We start from the raw sequence: 23639 nt of genomic DNA on the forward strand, positions 1-23639 counted from the left end.
CTGTTCTAGAGTTTGCCAGTTTAGTGTCTTTATCATATGTGAAACGCTACTGGTGTAATGGTAGTCATTTAACACATTACGGGCTGCTGATCTTTGCACTCTCTCTATTTGATACGTTAGGTTTTTCTGCCATGGATGCCAAATTGAGGAACAATGTTCCAGTTGCGGTCTGACATATGTTTTTTATGCTGTTTCTTTTATTTGTTTGTTATTTGTTTTGACATTTCTCTTGATAAATTTTAATGTGTTAGTAGGTTTAGATGTTATGTTATTTATATGCGTTTTCAAGTTGAGATCATTGCTTATAGTTAGTCCGAGATATTTTGCTTTTTCTGTTGTTTTAAGTTCTATGTTATGGAGTTTATAAGGGAAATTAATTATCTTTTTCTTTTTCGTTATTCTTATTACTTCACACTTATCAGGATTAAATTCCATAGACCAGTTATCTTCCCATTTTTCTAGTTTGTGTAGGTCATTTTGGAGTGTGTTACAATCATTTTCTTTATTAATGGTGAGGTAGACCACCGTATCATCGGCAAAGAGCCGTGCCCTACTTTTTAAGGAGTCTGGAAGGTCGTTAATGTAGGCTAGAAATAAGCAGGGCCCCAGTACGGATCCTTAGGGTACTCCTGACATGACTGGGGCTGAGTTTGATTTTTGGCCTTCAACCACTACAGTTTGTGTTCGATGTTTTAGGAAAGAAGAAATCCAAGAAGTAGTGTTGCTGTTTACACCAAGTTTGAGAAGTTTGAATGCTTGGAGTTCGTGGTCTACTTTATCAAAAGCTTTACTAAAATCCATTACTACAGGCTTTTTCCGCTCCATTTTGGGAATACGCCACACTGGAATTTTGGGAATTTCGCGTCGTGAAAACCCCCATTTTGGGAAAAAAATTATTTGCAAAATTGGCTCAATTGGGAAAAATTATCGCATGTAAATAGTGTTTCTTATATTTCAAAGGAGCCGTTAACTGGTAAATAACGACTATTTTGATAACTATTTATTAAAATTTTACAAAGTATTATGAACATGTGAGATAAGTGCAGGTTTTTTAATCTGAATTTGGGGAAAAGGCCCGGCCTTTTTTTAGGTGTAAACAATCTTGCGAAGCGCCGGATTTTGAGGAAAATAAGGAAAGTGTTAAATAATCATTAACATATTTTACAGTTTTTAAAACAAATACAAGGCAACAGATAATTTAATTATGCAACACTTTCTATTTTCTACACCCGATCAGGTAAACTTATATATTTTAGGGTAAAAAAAAGAAAAAAAGATTTGCATTGGGAATGGGGCCGAATTTCGGACCCGTGGCATAGGGCGGAAAAAGCCTGTACTATTAGGTCAGTTTGTTTACCAGCTTCTAGGTTATCATAAATTTCTTAAGAGAAGGAGATTAATTGTGTTTCACAGCTATGTTTAGAACGGAATCCGTGTTGGAATGGATTAAGAAGGTCTTTAGTGTCAAAATAATTCATGAGGTTTAATACAATGATGTGTTCCATTAATTTTGAGGATAAACAAGTGAGAGAAATGGGCCGATAATTGCATGCTTGACACTTAGCACCCTTTTTAGATCATCTATTTTTTGATAAAAAATTATGAGCTATTGTCATCACCTTGGCGTCGGTGTCGGTGTCGGCGTTGGCGTTGGCGTCCGGTTAAGTTTTGCGTTTAGGTCCACTTTTCTCAGAAAGTATTAATGCTATTGCATTCAAACTTGGTACACTTACTTACTATCATGAGGGGACTGGGCAGGCAAAGTTAGATAACTCTGGCGTGCATTTTGACAGAATTATGTGCCCTTTTTATACTTAGACAATTGAAAATTTTGGTTTTAGTTTTGCGTTTAGGTCCACTTTTCTAAGTGAGTATCAATGCTATTGCATTCAAACTTGTTACACTTACTTACTATCATGAGGGGACTGGGCAGGCAAAGTTAGATAACTCTGGCATGCATTTTGACAGAATTATGTGCCCTTTTTATACTTAGAAAATTGAAAATTTTGGTAAAGTTTTGTGTTTAGGTCCATTTTATTCCTTAAGCATCAAAGCTATTGCTTTCATACTTGCAACACTTACTAACTTTCATAAGGGGACTGTGCAGGCAAAGTAATGTAACTCTGACTGGCATTTTGACAGAATTATGTGCCCTTTTTATACTTAGAAAATTGAAAATTTGATTAAGTTTTGTGTTTAGGTCCACTTTATTCCTACAGTATCAAAGCTATTGCTTTTATACTTGCAACACTTATTACCTATCATAAGGGGACCGTGCAGGCAAAGTTATGTAACTCTGACTGGCATTTGGACGGAATTATGGGCCCTTTATACTTAGAAAATTGAAAATTTGGTTAAGATTTATGTTTTGGTCCACTTTACCCCTAAAGTATCATAGATATTGCTTTCATACTTGGAACACCTAAAAAACTATCATAAGGGTACAGTAAAAGGACAAGTTGCATAACTCTGGTTGTCATTGTTACGGAATTATGGCCCTTTTTTGACTTAGTAACTTTTAATATATGGTTAAATTTTGTGTTTCGATCCACTTTACTTCTTAAGTATCAAGGCTATTGCTTTCAAACTTCAAATACTTTCATGCTATCATGAGGTTACTGTACCTGGCAAGTTGAATTTTACCTTGACCTTTGAATGACCTTGACTCTCAAGGTCAAATTATTAAATTTTGCTAAAATTGCCATAACTTCTTTATTTATGATTAGATTTGATTGATACTTTGACGAAACAATTCTTACCTGACATACCACAATAGACTCCACCCAAACCGTCCCCTGTGCCCTCCCCCCCCCTCCCCCCCACCTCCCCCCTCCCCCCTCCCCCCCCCTATATATTTTTTTTTTTTAAGATCATCTCACAAATGACCACCACACCCTCACACTATACCCCCACCCCACCCCACCCCCCACCCCCAATTTTTTTTTTTTTTTTTTTAAGATCATCTCACAAATTACCACCACACCCTCACACTATACCCCACCCCACCCCCCCCCAATTTGTTTTTTTAAACGGTTATGTTTGAAATACCGTCCAACCATCGCACTCGCCCTTCCCCCCCACCCCCCCCCCCACCCACCCCCCCCACCCCCCCCCCCCCTGCCCCCGATTTTTTATTTTTTTTTCGCTTTTTTGGAAGATAATGTAATAACTGTCCACAACCCCACACTAACACCCCTCTTCACTCCACCCCTCCCTCCTTTGTGATTGAAAATGAGAGTCCCTTCACCTTTAAAAAGAAAATAGATGAGCGGTCTGCACCCGCAAGGCGGTGCTCTTGTTTAAATATTGGGGCAACATGTGCAGACCTCTAGTCTAGTGGGACGGAGCCAGTGTCAAGTGATGCACAAAAGATTTTTGTCAAGTATGGTGCTATTTCTTGATGAAGTTCTTTCATGAGACGAGGTGATATTTCGTCTGGGCCGGAGGCCTTATTTGGATTTAGATCTTTTAACAATTTTTCTACGCCGGGTAGGGTAATGTTTATGTTATCCATTTTGCTTTAAGTTGTTGGGTGCTTTCCAGATTTTATGAGATTAATTTCAGCTTGGTGTCTTAGATTCATTGGTTTAGGCTTGGAGAATACGGATTCAAATTGTTTATTAAGAATGTTTGCTTTTTGTGTGGAGTCAGTATACGATATTCCATCACTTTTTATCGGGGCTATGCCACAGTTTTCATTCTGTATCGAGTGTCAGGATCAAAGTTTTTGGCATGTCAGTTCACAGGTTACATATATATACTTGAAAAGATTTTTTGGTCCTTTTATATTAAAAGACTCTTATTATATATATATAAGGACCAACACAATTTTTCAAGTACCTGTGTGTCAGTTGGGTCGTTGCATCAGAATTGCTTAGGCACTCAGGCTGGACTTATGCATAATCATAGAAATGTAATGACTGCATACATACATAGCATAGTAGCTAAAGAAACTTCAGTGACAGTTCATATATTATTGAAAGAAACTTCAGCGTTCAGTTTATATAGTATTGACAGACCTGTCCAAAATCATGAAAAGCAACATTTATAGTTATGGTAGTCAGAACTTATAGGATAGTTATTGAATGCTGTGAGCTTTTATGAGTACATAAGTACGACTCAAAGTTGTTCCTGATAAAGCGAAAAAAAACATGTTTAAAATAATTTTCCAAATAACTGTATGTTTATAAAATCAGGTTCAGACAACCTAATGCATTGTAGACAACACAATATCTAGATTGTTGGAGCTTGGTAGTCATTAAATGGTTTTAGGTTAAATGTTACATTTATTTCTTGCTGGTGTTAATATGACAAATGACAAGGTAAGGCTTGCACCTTTCCCCCAACTTCTTTGTACAGACTGGTGAGTTGGTTTATATTTTGTCTGTCCTGTATACTTCAGTTCAGGAGTTCCAGTTAGTTTAGCATTGACGTGGCACAGCTGTCATCCTGTGAGCAGTAGTCCTCTGTGATAATGCTGAAAATCTGTTAGCATGTCTCTGGATGCGCTCAATTTTGTCAATATGCCTGGCTAGATGAGGGTCCCATACCATGGGGCTGTACTCAAGTGTTGATCACAATAGAGCTGAGTATGCTGTTTTTCTGCAGGTGATGGGTATAATCCTATGGTATAATGAGCTTTTTAACTATTTTGTTGATGTACGTGGGTATCCCAATTTAGAGATGCAGATATGGTAATGGATTTTCTTCTACTTGTTGGAGAGTGTGTATATCTAGTTCATAGAAGTGTAATGATTGGTTGTTAATGCTCAGAATATAGCATTTCTTGACATTAAAACACATTTCCCATGAAAATGCCCAGAATTCAAGCGCTTTCAGGTCGTCTTCGAGGGCAATATGGTCTTGAATGTTTAATGGGCCTGTACAAAAGGCAATCAGCTGCAATGAGTCGTACTTGTGACTTGACTGTATCAGGGAGGTCATTTATGAGGCAAACCAACAATATTGGACTGAGTATGTTTCCTTGAGGTTCTCCCAAGTCAACATGGGCAGATGTGGAATTCTCCCCGTCTAGAACAACTTGCATGTGGAAGGTTATGAGAAAGTCTCGGAGCTATGTATTCAGAGGTCCATGGATACCATAACTTGTAATTTAACTTGGAAGCTTTTCGTGTTGGACGGTGTCAAGTGCTTTCGAGAAATAAGGATGGCTATGTCTATTTGGCTTCCCTTGTCGTTGTTTGTAAGAAGTTCACGGATGGTTGTTCAACGTAAAAAAAGTTGATGATTCCATCTATCCTAGTCGGCTTCTGAGGTTCCAAAGATAGCCAAAGTATCAAGATTGACCGATTCGACACTGCCTGGATATATCTTGCAGAGAATTCTGGAGATAGTCTATTTTAAAGTTTTGCATATTTTCAAATTCATAATACTGGGCATTGTCCCTTCAAATACTTACTGTAACACATCCATGAACTGTTGACATATTGAAACTTGGAATAATATCATTAGTCTGCAATCACAACACTTCATGTCAGTTATTTAAATTTGTGCATTATGGCTATATTTATGATCTTGATGTGTTTATTTATGACAAAAAATAGTTTCTGTTGCTCATATTACCATTTAAATCTTTCAGTGCTGGAACCAAATTTTGAAGGTCTTTGCAAACAGTTTGGATCCAAACTATTTGCTATTCTGATAGTATTTTTTGAAAAAAAATATGAAGAAAATTCTAAATTTGGAAATTCTGCAGAGGACATTTAAGCAGACAACAATTTACCCAGCATGCAAAGAGTTAAAGTGCCGCCTGGATTTCAGGCTGCGAGTTTACATGTAAAAAGCCTTTATCAGTTGCAACTCCTAGTGACTTGGGGGTCAATTGTTGAGAGTTGAAGTATTGCAACTAATTCATTGACAGGGCAATCCAATACTTAACATGCCCAGATGTGCATTGTATGTTCATAATACCAATAAATTTACTTACTTATAATGACATTCAATTTCATTTGGACTAATAATGAAATATAATATTTATAAACATCAAGAGATATATGTATGTTACTTCAAGACTTATTTCTTTACATTTGTAAATACCTATACATACTTGTCATTTTCTTGTACTTGGCATAACATTTTAACGTTAACAAAATTGTTAGCTACCGGTAGTTTTGTAAAAATAATTGTGAGCTAGTTTTGCAAAAAATTGGACTTGTATTTTGTCTTTTTTTATTTAAATGTCAATTATTTACATATACCGGTAATATGCGTTATTTTAATATTTTTTTTTGGTTAAAATATAAATGTGCTGTTGTTTTTTAATTGTGTGTACATTATGTTAAATCATTGAAGGCAATTATTTTATTTGCAGACACCAATGGTTAAAACCAATAATTTGGTGGGAGATAAAGGAATAAAGTTTAATAATATGGTAAGTTAAAAATAACAATACTCAAAAAACAGGTTGCATAAAGTGGGTTATGTTATATTGCTGCCTTTCTGATGTCCAATATTTCTTTTTCGAAAATGCCTTATTAGTATTGTAATCTGATGTCTGTTCTTTAAGTTTGTGGAATATTAAATCATTTTAATGATCCATTTTACAGTTCATGATCTTAAAACTTGTCTTTACTTCAATGTCAATTACATATATTTTCGTGACTCTTAATACCATACAAATGAGATACTTTGCAATTTATCACATGCCATTCCCTGTTTCCCATGTAATATAACCATTACCATACCAATATTTTTATCTTTCAGATGTGTAATATACTTTTTTAGCGTTTTCATTGGCTTAGTTTTTGTTCAATTGACCAATCACATTTTGTTATTTTGCTGAAATGACGTTGGAATATCAAATGACGTCACGAAATGTAAACAACAGTAAGGATTTATCATTATGTTTGCGTAGATATTCATTTAATTTGCTTATTTAATAGCATGTGATAAAAAAGATCTGACACTCTTTGTCATTTCATACCATATTTTAATAAACTTGTCCAGGAAATTCGTTAGTAACAAAATTCCTGAACTCGTTTAATAAAATATGGTACGATATGACAACTCATGACAGATCCTATATATATTTTATGCCAGTTCACAACCAGTCCTCTATGCTGCCCGAGTCGGTCAAGTATATTGACTGGCCGGTATGTCCACAATCACGGTGCAGTGAACAACTCGCTCGATGGTGGCTGTAGTAATGACAAATGGCAGCAGGACCAGGAAGCAAATGCCTTTCCTACAGTGCTAAAGACCAAGGGATATTCAACTTTCTTTGCTGGAAAATATTTAAACCAGGTACTTAATACATATCAAAGGGCAGAATTTGTTAAATGTATTTTGAAAGCTAAAATTTGGCAGAACTCAATTTAAATTAATTGTAAGATGTGCTTGTTAGTTTACCCTGATGCTGTTGAAAATGAAATATTTTACTGGTAAAACTGTATATGAATTTGCTTCATTAAAAATATGTATCATATTTAGAAAAATATGCATTTAAGCGCATTTAATTGGCGCTTTTAGCAAAATTAGTACAAAGACAACTGATGGTCTTTTCACACATAACATTGATGATTACCAAAACTGTGTTGATTGCAAATGGCTGTAACATACTAGTAGTTGAAGTCAATTATGAATTTAAGATTTTTGTCAATTGTATAACACAAATAAAACCCCTGAAATACACATCAGTGTGGTAATATCAAATGCTGGTTAATGAGAACATATTCTATTTCTATTTCATTGACACTACTTGTATAACAATAAACGTTACTGTTTCAGTATGGATATCCACAATCGGGTGGAGTTGAGCATGTTCCACCAGGCTGGGATGACTGGAATGGTTTGGTTGGTAGCTGGTCTATGTGATATGTGAAGACAATTAAAAAAACAACTTTAACGACTCTATGGCAAATAATGCAAACTCCTTCCCAGATCTTTTTGTGTCATGACCCCAAAGGCACTGTCCGTCACACTTTGCGTTTAGGTTACAAAAAATGCTCATAACTTCTATGTCCCTTGAGATATAACCTTCATATTTGGTATGCATGTGTATATGGACAAGGCCTTTCCATATGCACACAAAATTTGACCCCTTTGGCCTTGACCTTGAAATTAGGGCGATAAGGTTTTAAAAAATGCTTTTAGGTTTCGAAAAATGCCCATATCTTCTATCAAAGCATTTATTGGGGGCATATGTCATCCTATGGAGACAGCTCTTGTTGAGTTCATCAAAAGTTTATAAGTAAATGTATCAGTACATCTAACGCGGAACAAACATAATCCTCGGTCATGCCACGGACAGAACTTGATTACTCGGCGGCCACGTCATGTGTTCACCCTGCGCAAAGACGCTGAGTCTGTATTTACCTCGCGTACTTGAGCGGCATGAATCCGCCGCTGCAAACGTATGTGGCGGATCAAGTGCAAAGATATATACCTTCATGTACATTTGTGTATCGTCAAAACCTAGATTTACGCTACTTTCATAGTTATTATTTTCACTTTTTAATAAGCGGATGAGATTTTTATGCCCCCGCATTGACTCGGCGTCATATCCGGGATCCCGGCTTGCCTCGGCAAACAGATACGAAGCACCCCGGCAAAATGTAACAAGCCGCCACATATTGACGCAGCTTCAACGGCCGACTCGGCATCGACTTGTTGCGCCTTGACTCAGCAGATTGCGAAATATGTTTGTTCCGCGTTGGCTGTACTGTATCTTTTTTGATTCCCTATTCCTTTCCTTTATTGATTACTTTGTTCCTTTTAATGCACATAAAATTTGTTGTCACTTTGCCCCTTTGTTGGAATTCAAATTTTGATGGAACTTAGATTTGGCGGGTCTGAAACGAGTGACCCTGAAAATCATTTTGGTTCTAAGCAACGTCCATTCATCTGTCCATCAGGCCTTGTATCATTCGTTTTACATCTAGTGTCCTTACAGGGTAGGCATACTACTTCCATATAATGCCACGGAGTTCTGCTACAGTGAGTTTTCAGCAAGTTGTTGACCTTTGAAGAACAAAAGTTATTCATGTTTTGATTTAACCAACTCTGAATTAACCCATTTATGCCTAGCGTCTAGAAAAAAAAAGGCCTTTGCAAATAGCGTAGACCCAGATCAGACGCCGCATGATGCAGCATCTCATCAGGGTGAGCGCTGTTTGCATAAAGGAATTTCTGTAAGAAATATTTTAAATATAGAAATAAATATACTAGACATCCCTAATTTTGGAAATAAATTGATCCAATTTAGTAGGATGGGAATGTCCACTAGGCATAAATGGGTTAATCTGTCTCCTATCAATTGAAGGTGGGGAACTCCCAATACTATGACTACAGCCTGTCAGTGAACGGCCAGCAAGTAAAACATGGTCATGAATATCCGCAAGACTATCTTACGGATGTCATAGTATGTATAAATACAAATATATGAGATTTGAGAAAAACCGTCATTATATTTTGCAACTTATTTAAAGAGTTAAGGTATTTTTAAAGTAAGCTAGCCTCTGATAAGCTTGCTAAATAATTTTCTATTTGATTAAAATAAAATATTTTCATACATGTAAAACTAATGTGAGGTCATTTTTAAAATAGGTTTTACAAAAAATGCTTCAAAACTTACCCCTTTTTTGGTATATTTTCAAAGTCTTATACAGTCATCACATTTCATGTTGATCCTGTTATTTCATGACCTAAATGACCTTGTTCAGTCAAAGAGTATGTGCATAAGAAAATGCATAAAATAATTCTTATACTTATGTAGGATACAAATATTCATTATAGCTGCAGTAAGGAGAAAACAAAATGCAGAATGCTATACATTAGGGTAAATTTTAATAAACATGTAAATGAATTTGAAGAATAAAGCTTAATTATTTAAAAGGAGATCAAACATCTAATGTGTACATGTATTTCAGGTAATACTCTTAAATTCAATTTGCAGAGTAATACAATTATTAATATCATTTGACTATCAGATGGAAGTAAAATAAAAATGCACTACGTTGTTATTAAGTTTATTAATATTCTCTAGCATAAGGCAGCGAGAAAGTTTCTGACCACTAGAGATAAGAAGAAGCCGTTCTTCATGATGTTGTCAACACCTGCATGTCATGCACCCTTCACGCCTGCCCCCCAATACAACTCATCGTTCTCAGACAAGCTGGCCCCGCGGGATGGTAGTTATAACCAACAAGCTGGCCCGGTATGTATGCAGTGATTAAACCCTTCCAGTGCGGGAACCGAATTTTGAAGGCCTTTGGCAACAGTTTGGATCCAGATGAGACGCCACAAAACGTGGCGTCTCATCAGGATCCAAACTGTTTGCTTTTCTGATAATATTCTTTGAAAAAATCGAAGAAAATGCTAATTTTAGAAATTCAGCAGACGACATTTTAGCAGACTACAAATTTCCCAGCATGCAAATGGTTAACCCTTTCCCGCTTAGAATCAAAGTGAATATTGCTGTGTGCATACAGCATAAAACCCACTGTCTGCTCAGGTTCTATGCTGTTTGCTGCTCATCAGTATCTAAGGTTTGGAGTTGAAGCCTTAAAAACTTGACTCTAGTAAGAAAGGTCTAAAATTCAATTTAACCTCCTTAAGGACTACAAATGCATAAAAATATGTATCTGAGTAGTAACGGGTTAAGAATGGTGTTATGTAATCAATGTGAAATACAAGGCACTGTTAAATTGGTAAAAAATATGTATCAGAATGATTGAATGATAATACTAAAACGTATATTTTTATGTAATACAAAATATGACAAGTTTATGTCTTTTAACATATTATATTACATGTGATTTGATCAGGGAAAACAATCAAAATACTATATAAAAAAACAATTCATAATTTGAGATATTTTTCCTCCAAAAATTGATTAAAATTGCCATCTTGACCTATAAGGTCATTTATGAAAAATGGTACATTTATACAAATGTTAAAGCCTCTACAACGCTCAATATCAACAACAATTTTGTAAAGTATTTCGTAAAATAAAGTTAACCCCTAAACAATCAGTGTTCCTTATAGCAATAGCCACAATTTAACGCTAGATGTGGTATGATTATATAGATTTTTGTAGATACAAAATGCTTGTTTTTATTTATTTTTGACACAATTAATTCCATTTTAATTTCCCATGAATAAATGTATTCATACAACACACGAACACTAAAATGGTACCATGTTAATGTTCATTTGTCGTATGAATAGATATCGTTGCGGGAAATTATAATGGAATGAAATATGCAAAACAATAGTAAAAACAAGCATTTTGTATCTACAAACATCTATTTTACCAAACCACATCTGGCGTTGAAATTTTGGCAATTGCCATAAGGAACACTGATTTTTAATTGTTTAACTTTATTTAACAAAATACTATACAAAATTTTGGATGATTTTGAGCGTTAAAGCGGCTTTAACAAAAGATGTGCATTCTACTGTTTTAAAAGTTCCTTATAATCAGAAGAATTGTATTGTAATATCTTGAGTTGTATTATTGCTTAATCTTTGTAAAAAATAGTTGATGGGAACAGTTACACAGACAATAGCATTATGTATGAATGTGTTTCATGATTATGTTACTGTAGGACAAACACTGGCTCATCAGACAGGCAGCTGTGCCCATGCCAAGTGACACTGTGCAGCAGTCAGACAGCTTCTTTCAAAACAGGTCTGCATGATCAGCTAGAGTTTACGGCACTACAGTGTTTATGTTAAAATGACAGAATGATCAGGGTATATTGTTTTTGGCCTGTCTGTCTGTCATTGTATATGTCTGTCTGTTATTGTATGTGTGTCTGTCACCAAACTTTAACCTTGGTCATAACTTTTGCAATATTGAAGATAGCAACTTGATATTTGGCATGCATGTGCATTTCATGAAGCTGCACATTTTTAGTGGTGAAAGGTCAAGGTCAAAGGTCAAAAAAACAAATCAAAGGGAAGTAATAAGCTTTAAAGGGAGATAATTATCTGTACCTGCCAAATGATTTTTACAAAAATCAAAGCGGCGCAGTAGGGGGCATTGTGTTTCTGACAAACACATCTCTTGTTTAAATCTAACACAAGCATGCATATTGAAATCTTTGTTTATATTATTTAAACCTGTGTATATACATGTAGCTTGATAGTTTATTTTTCAATGCTCTATGCATAATGTCAATAGGTATGCATTTATACAATTTAGAGATTACTCAATTAAATATATAACTTTAACAGGTGACTTGACACTATATTAATTACCTGATCTGTAATAATGATTGCTCCAGATTTTGAGTGATACATATTGGGTTGAACTTGTTCAAAGTGAACTTCAGGGGCGGATTTAAAGTTTTTTAGCTCTACTGTCTGAAGGCGTGGTTTCCGTCGTCTGTGTGTGGTTGCGTAAGACTTTTTCTTGTTTACGCGATAAAGTCCACAGTTTTCATCCGATTCTTTTCAAACTTGTTCAGTGTCTTTATATTAATGAGGACTCGAACCCTATTGAAAATGGGTTATATCAGAGTAAAAAGTCCAGAATTATCTCCCCTTGAATTTGAGAAAATTGTGAAATAAGGCTCGTTTACGCAATAAAGTCCACAGTTTTCAGCCAATCATTTCCCAACTTGCACAGTGTCTTTATCTGAATGATGAGTCAAACCCTATTGAAAATGAGCAATATCGGAGTTATAAGTCCAGAATTATCTCCCCTTGAATTTGAGAAAAAAATGAAAATTCAGTTTTTTTATGTGATAAAGTCCATAATTTTCATCCAATTCTTGGCAAACTTGCAAAGTGTCTTTGTATCAATATGGACTCATAACGTGCTCATGGTGAGCTTTTTTGATCCCTTTTTGTCTGTTGTGCGTTGTCCGTTGTGCGACGTCAACATTTGCCTTGTTAACTCTCTATAGGCCACATTTATTGTCCAATCTTCATGCAATTTGGTCAGAAGATTGGTATCAATGAAATCTTGGATGAGTTTGAAAATGGTTACGTTTGCTTGAAAAACATGGCTGCCAAGGGGTGGGGCATTTTTTCCTTATATGGCTATAGTAAAATCTTGTTAGCTCTCTAGAGGCCACATTTATTGTCTGATCTTCATGAAACTTGGTCAGAAGATTCATCCCAATGATATCTTGGATAAGTTCGAAAATGATGTCGGTTGGTTGAAAAAAATGGCCGCCAGGGGGCGGGGCATTTTTCCTTATATGGCTATAGTAAAACCTTGTTAACACTGTAGAGGCCGCATTTATTTTCCGATCTTCATGAAACTTGATCAGAAGGTTTGTCCCAATGATATCTTGGATGAGTTCAAAAATGGTAAACTTTGCTTGAAAAACATGGCTGCCAAGGGTCCGGCAGTTTTCTCTATATGTATATAGTTAAAACATGTGAACAGTCTAGTTGTGATTAGCCATTATGTTAAAGAAAGATAACCTGTACATACTTTCTAATAGTTTACTAATAGTTTACATCCTTGTATAAACCTGGGACTTCTTTCATAAAATGTGGTGTACATAAAAACAGTAGTTTGCATGCAATTTAATAAACCTATGTCATAAAATAACTTTACATGTACTAATGCACTGTAGAGCCTTATCTTTGATCTTTACTGATAAGCAAAGTTAACCTACTGTGTTTTGGTGTATTTAGCAGACTACTGTGCTATGAAACTGTTTCCATGGCAACCTTGTTATTCGGCATTTTCTAAATTAGAAAGACTCTTTTAATTGAAATAACTTTTGAAATTTCTTCTAATTTTTTACATTTGAGTAACTGGAGTTTTCCGCTCTCCATAAATTGTGTTCTTTAGATTAAGTTAGACTTATTTTATAAACAAAATTTTTGAGCAACTTCTAGACTAACAGTAACTAATATTTATATCAGTTTTTTTTGACAGATTGTGAACTTCTTGGATATGACGGTTGAGTTTGAAAATAGTTTGGACCGGTAAAAAAACTAGGCCGCCAGGGGGTGGGGGTCATTTTCCTTATATTGATATAGTAAAAAAGCTTGTGAACACTCTAGAATTGACATTTTTTGCCTAATCATCTTTTTTTTTTAAACATCGCTTTTATAGATATCTCGTACGAGTTCGAAAATGGTTTTCTTTATATGTATTGTAACGCCTGCCTTGTAATTGTTTACTTTGTTTTTATTCTTAAAATAATAATTCTTTAAATTACAATTTTTAATAACTTTTAAATTCATTAATGATAGTTAATAACTTATAAATTCATTAATGATAGATCAGGTATATTTTCATTGTATGATAATTCTTAAGAAATGAAATAAATGCTTTAAACTCTCTATATAAAGTGCAGATAGTTTACATCAGTGGTCAGTGCTGCATCTCTTTGATCAGTGCTTATCTTTACCTGGATGCTAAGAATAGCAGTGCTCTCATTTGATTGGATGTTTACCTATGTTACTATGCCAGCTACACTTCAGAATCAGGGGATTGGCACATTGTTGGCCTTTCCGATAAGAACTAATCAACCAAAACATCTGGGTATACAAGTCAAAGACTAATGCTAGACCCCCTGGCTCGAAGTTGAAAGAGTTAGTCTACTAATTGAAAGATTGGGGTTAGTGAATCACTAACCTGCCAGACCTTTTTAGTGTAGCAACTGTTAGTTTTATCATGGAGGTGAGTTTAATGTTCTAAGTTGAAATTTCACCAAGTAAAAGTGACTTTGTCTTATTTTTCTCAAATGAAAATTTTGAATTATTGATTTACTGTGTTTCACAAACTGGGAATGTTAAGTTAGTGGAGTTAGTTTAGTTCTTTTAACTAAGTGCAATTATTAGTTAAGTGATAACTAAGGCAAAGTGACGTATATTTTTTTTCTCTCAGTGAAAATATTGAGTTAGTGATTTAATAAAGAACAGGACTTAGTGAATTTATGCAACAACAAGTTAGTGTTTTTAATAAGTTATGAGTGAACAAAGTGAATTTATTAAATGACAAATCTCAGCTAATCTTTTAATTAAAGTGACTTAGTGCGTTGTGATTAACGCAAGTTATAAGTGATTAATCAAAGCCGAAGAAATGGATTTAAACTGTTTGTTTTCTGAAAGTGTCTTACATTAGACTTAAGTGAATAATACAATGAAAGTGAGTTCTTAATTATTTGTTCAGTGAAGTGAATAGAGTGAATTCAATTATAGTGATCACGGGTGTTTGTTTATCCTGAGTGCTTTATTAAGGCATTTGCCTCATACTGAACACAATCTGTTGACCAAGTTTAGACATGAAATTTATAATTGTTTTTTAAACCTTGTTTTAACTATGATTAACTTTTGAAAGTTTATGAACTGTATTTCAATATGAATTGTTTGTATTGTTTGCATTATTGCTCAAGTATAAATGATGAATGTTTGGAAAGAATAAAAAATAGTTTAGTCACATTGTTGTTGAAGAACAGGTAATTTCTTTTTATCTCAGGTGAGCGACTTTGGGCCTCTTGTTTGAAACATGGTAAAAAAATAATAATATTTATTTATTTTATTTTTGAAGGACCGTCCAACCATCCCACCCAAGCTATTGCTATCAAACTTGAAATCAAATCTTATTAGTTTGTTTTATGTCTTTACAAATGTTCAATTGATTGTGTAAAATATACCTGAACTCAGAATCGTCTATTAAGTACAACTTCTTTAAAACATAAGCTATCAATATGTTTTTATTATGGTCCTCTTCCACTTAGAATATGACTATATTTCCTTGACCTTATTGAATATGAACAATTTCCCCATGATGGCTTACGTTATACTGTCAAGCACTCGAATAGTCGAGTGCGCTGTCTTCTGACAACTCTTGTTTCTAGTTTCCACTAGAGAATATAGTATATAGTCCTAAAAAATTGTGTTATTACTTTCTTTTTAACTACAGGTTAAAATTTGCTTAATTCCACAGTTGAATGATCTGTAGTGGAGATGATAAGATAGAAAGGAATTTTAGCTGTGGAGTGTCTTGGCAAATGTATGGCTCTTTGCCAGAAGGAATTATGGCTGTGGAGAGTCTTGGCAAATGTATGGTCTATTGCCAGAAGGAATTATGGCTGTGGAGAGTCTTGGCAAATGTATGGCCCTTTGCCAGAAGGAATTATAGCTGTGGAGAGTCTTGGCAAATGTATGGCCCTTTGCCAGAAGGAATTATAGCTGTGGAAAGTCTTGGCAAATGTTTGGCCCTTTGCCAGAAGGAATTATGGCTGGGGAGAGTCTTGGCAAATGTATGGCTCTTTGCCAGAAGGAATTATGGCTGTGGAGAGTCTTGGCAAATGTATGGCTCTTTGCCTGATGGAATTATGGCTGTGGAGAGTCTTGGCAAATCATTTAATGTATGACCCTTTGCCAGAAGGAATTATGGCTGTGGAGTGTCTTGGCAAATGTATGGCTCTTTGCCAGAAGGAATTATGGCTGTGGAGAGTCTTGGCAAATGTATGGCACTTTGCCAGAAGGAATTATGGCTGTGGAGAGTCTTGGCAAATGTATGGCCCTTTTTCAGAAGGAATTATAGCTGTGGAGAGTCTTGGCAAATGTATGGCCCTTTGCCAGAAGGAATTCTGGCTGTGGAGAGTCTTGGCAAATGTATGGCTCTTTGCCAGAAGGAATTATGGCTGTGGAGAGTCTTGGCAAATGTATGGCCCTTTGCCTGAAGGAATTTTAGCTGTGGAGAGTCTTGGCAAATGTATGGCCCTTTGCCTGAAGGAATTCTGGCTGTTGAGAGTCTTGGCAAATGTATGACCCTTTGCCTGTTTTTCCACTCTGGAACATATTGTCAAATAGTAAAATAAAATCTCTTTTTCTACGGGGTAAATCATGCTAAAAGGAAATTCACAGTTGAATAACCTTAATTTGTAGATGATTGTTAAATTAGGAATAAGGAAAATTTTCTGTAATCTGTTTTGGCTGAATTATTGCCTTTTTTCTTGTTTGTTCACTAGAAAATATTGTTCCCCTTGAATAAGACATACTAAACTCCTGTTTAACTCAACTGCTTGGTAGATTTGGTTCAAACTAAGTAGCTGAATAACCTTCATTTGAATATGATTGTTAAAAAAATAATTTTATCTAGTTTTGACTTATATCTTTCCCTTTTAGATACGTATTTTCAAGCATTTGTAGTCCCGTAGAAAGTTAAATTTAATTAAAGACCTTTCTTACTAAATTCAATTTTTAAGGCTTCATTTCCAACCCTTAGAGATACTGATGAGCAGCAAACAACATAAAACCTGAACAGACTGCAATTTACTTGCAGGCTGTTCTGGTTTTATGCTGGTTGCAAAAGCCATTTTTTCTTTGCTTCTTATGGCCATATGGTCTTCTGGTCTTTTGTTCACAGTAGGATATACTGTTGTTTTACAGAGATTTTTTCTGTGTCCAAACATATGTTGTGGGGCATCAGTGTCTGTGTGGCATTTCTAGTTTTTAGCGAGGCTGTTTTTGGAGAAAACCCGAGCTATTGTCATAGCCAGCTTGTCCGCCGTAGGCGTCGTGCTAAAACCTTAACATTGGCTCTAAAATCAAAGTGCAGCCACCTACAACTTTGAAACTTCATATGTAGATGCACCTTGATGAGTTCTACACTCCACACCCATTTTTTGGTCACTAGGTCAAAGGTCAAGGTCACTGTGACCTCTAATATCAAACTTTAACATAGGCTCTAAAATCAAAGTGCTTCCACCTACAACTTTGAAACTTCATATGTAGATGCACCTTGATGAGTTCTACATGCCACACCCATTTTGGGTCACTAGGTCAAAGGTCAAGGTCACAGTGAACTCTAATATTAAACTTTAACAAAAACCTTAACATTGCCTCTAAAATCAAAGTGCTTCCACCTACAACTTTGAAACTTCATATGTAGATGCACCTTGATGAGTTCTTCATGCCACACCCATTTTGGGTCCCTAGGTCAAAGGTCAAGGTCACTGTGACCTCTAAAAAAAGGAAAAATCTGACAAGCTTTCGCAGCCGAGCGTGGCACCCGTTATGCGGTGCTCTTGTTCTAATAGTCCTACGCTATGTTGCCTACATTGGTGTGGGATTTCAAACCTTTTGGTAGTTACCCGGTATGTTTCTTGTACATGTAGGTGGAGAACTCTGCAGTCTGTAGATGACATGATGGAGGACCTAGTACAGACCCTGCAGGCAGATGGTCTCCTTGACAACACTTACATATTCTTCTCCTCTGACAATGGATACCACCTTGGTATAGGGCTTTGTGTTACTATTTTATCCCGTCTTGATGGACCGTGCCTTGTGATAAGGCTTTTTTATGCATCTGCCTAAAGTGTTGTCCCAGATTAGCCTGTGCTGTCCGCAGAGACAACACTTTCCAGTTTTATGATACTTTTCATTTCAAGAAAGTCACTTCTAAGCAAAAAAATCAAGTTTAGGCAAAAAGTGTCGTCCTGAAATATCCTGTCTTGACTGCACAACCTTTTCTGGGACGACACTTTGCACACATGCTTTAAACCCCCTTTTCACAGAACATGGCTCTGAAATGTAATGTTGAAATGCAATTTTACCTGTGTTTTCCTCATGGCTGTGTTTGTAATCATTTTAGCGTAGTAATGTTAGTGAAACAAAATACTCTGAGGGCATAAGTGTGACTTCATAACGAGAGCCTCTAATTTTATGAAAAACAAAATTATTGAGACGCTGGATATGAGGGAACCATATGATACTTTCAAGTTATGACTGTAGGCAAAGGTTATTGTCAAGAACACATGCACCTTTGACAATTGATGCGTTGATTTGAGTTGGTCTTTTTAGTATTGCTTGCAAACATTAAGCTGATCCAGCCATAAATATATGATAAATTAATTAAAAAGAATATCCCACTAAAATCCTGGTAGGATGTCAATTTCATAGAATACATGTGTACAAGTTTAATATATTCCTTTTAAAGCAGTGTACAATGAATTGGAATGTTAAAGGTCAGTTCGGGCTCCCTTACGACAAGCGGCAGTTGTATGATTTCGACATAAGAGTTCCCTTGATGGTGCGAGGTCCAGGCATAAAGCCAAACCAAACCTCAGATGTGAGTACTACAAAGCTGTTGATATTTATCTCCTTAAGTATGGCATATAGTTTTTGCTTCCTCCGTCAGTGGGTGGGTCGTAGGGTGTGCAATTTCATTCCATCCATTCTTTAATGTAGGATTATCAGTAACATATATGACATGCAATTCTGTAATAAATACATTGTCATAAAGTATCAAGGAATTGGCCATGTATGATAACAGATATAAAATTGTAATTATGGTATAAATTAAGCCCCAGTGTAGTGCCTTCATTGTCACATACAACTCCTATACTGTTTGGTGACAGGTGAAGGTCACAATGTAACATACAACTCCTATACTTTTTGGTGACAGGTCAAGGTCACAATGTTACATACAACACCTATACTGTTTGGTGACAGGTCAAGGTCACAATGTAACATACAACTCCTATACTGATTGGTGACCGGTCAAGGGCACAAGGTAATATACAACTCCTATACTGTTTGGTGACAGGTCAAGGTCACAATGTAACATACAACTCCTATACTGTCTAGTGACAGGTCAAAGGCACAAGGTAACATACAACTCCTATACTGTTTTATGTCAAGTCAAGGTCACAAGGTAACATACAACTATACTGTCTAGTGACAGGTCAAGGTCACAATGTAACATACAACTCCTATACTTTTTGGTGACAGGTCAAGGGCACAAGGTAACATACAACTCATATACTGTTTGGTGACAGGTCAAGGCCACAATGTTACATACAACTCCTTTACTGCCTAGTTACAGGTCAAGGTCACAATGTAACATACAACTTATATACTGTCTAGTGACAGGTCAAGGTCACAATAAAACATACAACTCCTATACTTTTTGGTGACAGGTCAAGGTCACAATTTAACATACGACTCCTATACTTTTTAGTGACAGGTCAAGGTCACAATGAAACATACAACTCCTATACTTTTTGGTGACAGGTCAAGGTCACAATGAAACATACAACTCCTATACTTTTTGGTGACAGGTCAAGCGCACAAGGTAACATACAACTATACTGTTTGGTGACAGGTCAAGGTCACAATGAAACATACAACTCCTATACTTTTTGGTGACAGGTCAAGGGCACAATGTAACATACAACTCCTATACTGTTTGGTGACAGGTCAAGGTCACAATGTTACATACAACTCCTATACTGTCTTGTGACAGGTCAAGGTCACAGTGTAAAATAAAACTCCTATACTGTCTAGTGACAGGTCAAGGTCACAATGTAACATACAACTCGTATACTGTTTGGTGACAGGTCAAGGTCACAATGTAACATACGACTCCTATACTTTTTAGTGACAGGTCAAGGTCACAACTAAACATACAACTCCTTTACTTTTTGGTGACAGGTCAAGGTCACAATGTAGCATACAACTCCTATACTGTCTAGTGACAGGTCAAGGTCACAATAAAAGATACAACTCCTATACTTTTTGGTGACAGGTCAAAGTCACAATGTAACATACGACTCCTATACTTTTTAGTGACAGGTCAAGGTCACAATGAAACATACAACTCTTATACTTTTTGGTGACAGATCAAGGTCACCATGTAGCATACAACTTCTATACTGTCTAGTGACAGGTCAAGGGCACAAGGTAACATACAACTATACTGTTTGGTGGCAGGTCAAGGTCACAATGAAACATACAACTCCTATACATTTTGGTGACAGGGCAAGGGCACAAGGTAACATACAACTCATATACTGTTTGGTGACAGGTCAAGGTCACAATGTTACATACAACTCCTTTTCTGCCTTGTGACAGGTCAAGGTCACAATGTAACATACAACTTATATACTGTCTAGTGACAGGTCAAGGTCACAATAAAACATACAACTCCTAAACTTTTTGGTAACAGGTCAAGGTCACAATTTAACATACGACTCCTATACTTTTTAGTGAAAGGTCAAGGTCACAATGAAACATACAACTCCTATACTGTCTAGTGACAGGTCAAGGGCACAAGGTAACATACAACTATACTGTTTGGTGACCGGTCAAGGTCACAATGAAACATACAACTCCTATACTTTTTGGTGACAGGTCAAGGGCACAATGTAACATAGAACTCCTATACTGTTTGGTGACAGGTCAAGGTCACAATGTTACATACAACTCCTATACTGTCTAGTGACAGGTCAAGGTCACAGTGTTACATAAAACTCCTATACTGTCTAGTGACAGGTCAAGGTCACAATGTAACATACAACTCGTATACTGTTTGGTGACAGGTCAAGGTCACAATGTAACATACAACTCCTATACTTTTTAGTGACAGGTCAAGGTCACAATTAAACATACAACTCCTTTACTTTTTGGTGACCGGTTAAGGTTACAATGTAGCATACAACTCTTATACTGTCTAGTGACAGGTCAAGGTCACAATAAAACATACAACTCCTATACTTTTTGGTGACAGGTCAAAGTCACAATGTAACATACGACTCCTATACTTTTTAGTGACAGGTCAAGGTCACAATAAAACATACAACTCTATACTTTTTGGTGACAGATCAAGGTCACCATGTAGCATACAACTTCTATACTGTCTAGTGACAGGTCAAGGGCACAAGGTAACATACAACTATACTGTTTGGTGGCAGGTCAAGGTCACAATGAAACATACAACTCCTATACTTTTTGGTGACAGGTCAAGGGCACAAGGTAACATACAACTCCTATACTGTTTGGTGACAGGTCAAGGTCACAATGTTACATACAACTCCTATACTGTCTAGTGACAGGTCAAGGTCACAGTGTAACATAAAACTCCTATACTGTCTAGTGACAGGTCAAGGTCACAATGTAAGATACAACTCCTATACTGTTTGGTGACAGGTCAAGGTCACAATGTAACATACAACTCCTATACTTTTTAGTGACAGGTCAAGGTCACAATTACACATACAACTCCTATACTTTTTGGTGACAGGTCAAGGTCACAATGTAGCATACAACTCCTATACTGATTGGTGACAGGTCAAGGGCACAATGTAACATACAACTCCTATACTGTTTGGTGACAGGTCAAGGGCACAATGAAACATACAACTCCTATACTGTTTTATGTCAGGTCAAGGTCACAAGGTAACATACAACTCCTATACTGTTTAGTGACAGGTCAAGGGCAGATGGTAACATACAACTCCTATACTGTTTGGTGACAGGTCAATGTCACAAGGTAACATACAACTTCTATACTGCCTAGTGACAGGTCAAGGTCACTATGCAAGGTCAAATTCATGAATGTTTGTTTTTTCTCAAAAACTTCTAATCTGTAAATCGTATTATTATGCCCCCCTTCGAAGAAGAGGGGGTATATTGTTTTGCGCATGTCAGTCCGTCCGTATGTCTGTCCGTCCACCAGATGGTTTCCTGATGATAACTCAAGAACGCTTAGGCCTAGGATCATGAAACTTCATAGGTACATTGATCATGACTCGCAGATGACCTCTATTGATTTTCAGGTCACTAGGTCAATGGTCAAGGTCACGGTGACCTGAAAAAGTAAAATGGTTTCTGGATGATAACTCAAGAACGCTTATGCCTAGGATCATGAAACTTCATAGGTACATTGATCATGACTCGCAGATGACCCCTATTGATTTTCAGATCACTAGGTCAAAGGTCAAGGTCACTGTGACCCGAAATAGTAAAATGGTTTTCGTATGAACACTCAAGAAAGCTTATGCCTAGGATCATGAAACTTCAAAGGTACATTGATCATGACTCGCAGATAACCCCTATTGTTTTTCAGGTCACTAGGTCAAAGGTCAAGGTCATGGTGACCCAAAATATTAAAATGGTTTATGGATGATAACTCAAGAACGCTTATGCCTAGGATCATGAAGCTTCATATGTACATTGATCATGACTCGCAGATGACCCCTATTGATTTTCAGGTCACTAGGTCAAAGGTCAAGGTCATGGTGACTCAACTTAGAAAAATGGTTTCTGGATGATAACTCAAAAAGGCTTACGCCTAGGATCATGAAGCTTCATTGGTACCTTGATCATGACTCGCAGATGACCCCTATTGACTTTCAGGTCACAAGTCAAAGGTCAAGATTACGGTGACTTGACACAGTAAAATGGTTTCCGGATGATAACTCAAGAAAGCTTACACCTAGGATCATGAATCTTCATAGGTACATTGAACATGACTCGCAGATAACCCCTATTGATTTTCAGGTCACTAGGTCAAGGTCACAGTGCCAAAAAACGTATTCACACAATGGCTGCCACTACAACTGACAGCCCATATGGGGGGCATGCATGTTTTACAAACAGCCCTCGTTTACATTTTATTTTATGCCAAGCATATGCTTGGGTGTTATATATGACATCCTCTTAGAACTCTTCTGTCTCTTATAATTAAATTAAGAAATTATTTTCAAGAAGTAAGGCCAGCATTTTTAATTTATTTGTTATACGGGTTATGTTTCAAAAACATTGAGTCAGGGGGGGACAAATAAAAATAAAAGCATGAAAAGTGAGCAGTCTACCAAAAAAATAAAAATAAAACTGTCTAAACTGATAAAAAAAAATATTTTTGAAAATTTAAAATTCAGCCAATTTAACCTTATGTATACTTGCATTAACCTTTA

General features: G+C 36.2%; 1 protein-coding gene across 1 annotated transcript in view; it reads left to right on the forward strand.

The window, feature by feature from the left end:
* The window catches only part of LOC127833955 (N-acetylglucosamine-6-sulfatase-like), a 34298-nt gene that overhangs the window by 735 nt on the left and 9924 nt on the right, over positions 1-23639 (forward strand). Inside the window, exons 2-9 of the mRNA XM_052359476.1 lie at positions 6332-6391; positions 7060-7263; positions 7747-7812; positions 9281-9379; positions 10004-10174; positions 11568-11650; positions 18060-18178; positions 18909-19012. Coding sequence (XP_052215436.1) covers positions 6332-6391; positions 7060-7263; positions 7747-7812; positions 9281-9379; positions 10004-10174; positions 11568-11650; positions 18060-18178; positions 18909-19012 — 906 coding nt within the window. The remainder of the gene's footprint in view (positions 1-6331; positions 6392-7059; positions 7264-7746; positions 7813-9280; positions 9380-10003; positions 10175-11567; positions 11651-18059; positions 18179-18908; positions 19013-23639) is intronic.

This window comes from Dreissena polymorpha, chromosome 1 (assembly GCF_020536995.1).
Source record: "Dreissena polymorpha isolate Duluth1 chromosome 1, UMN_Dpol_1.0, whole genome shotgun sequence".
NCBI classification, from domain to species: Eukaryota; Metazoa; Mollusca; class Bivalvia; order Myida; family Dreissenidae; genus Dreissena; species Dreissena polymorpha.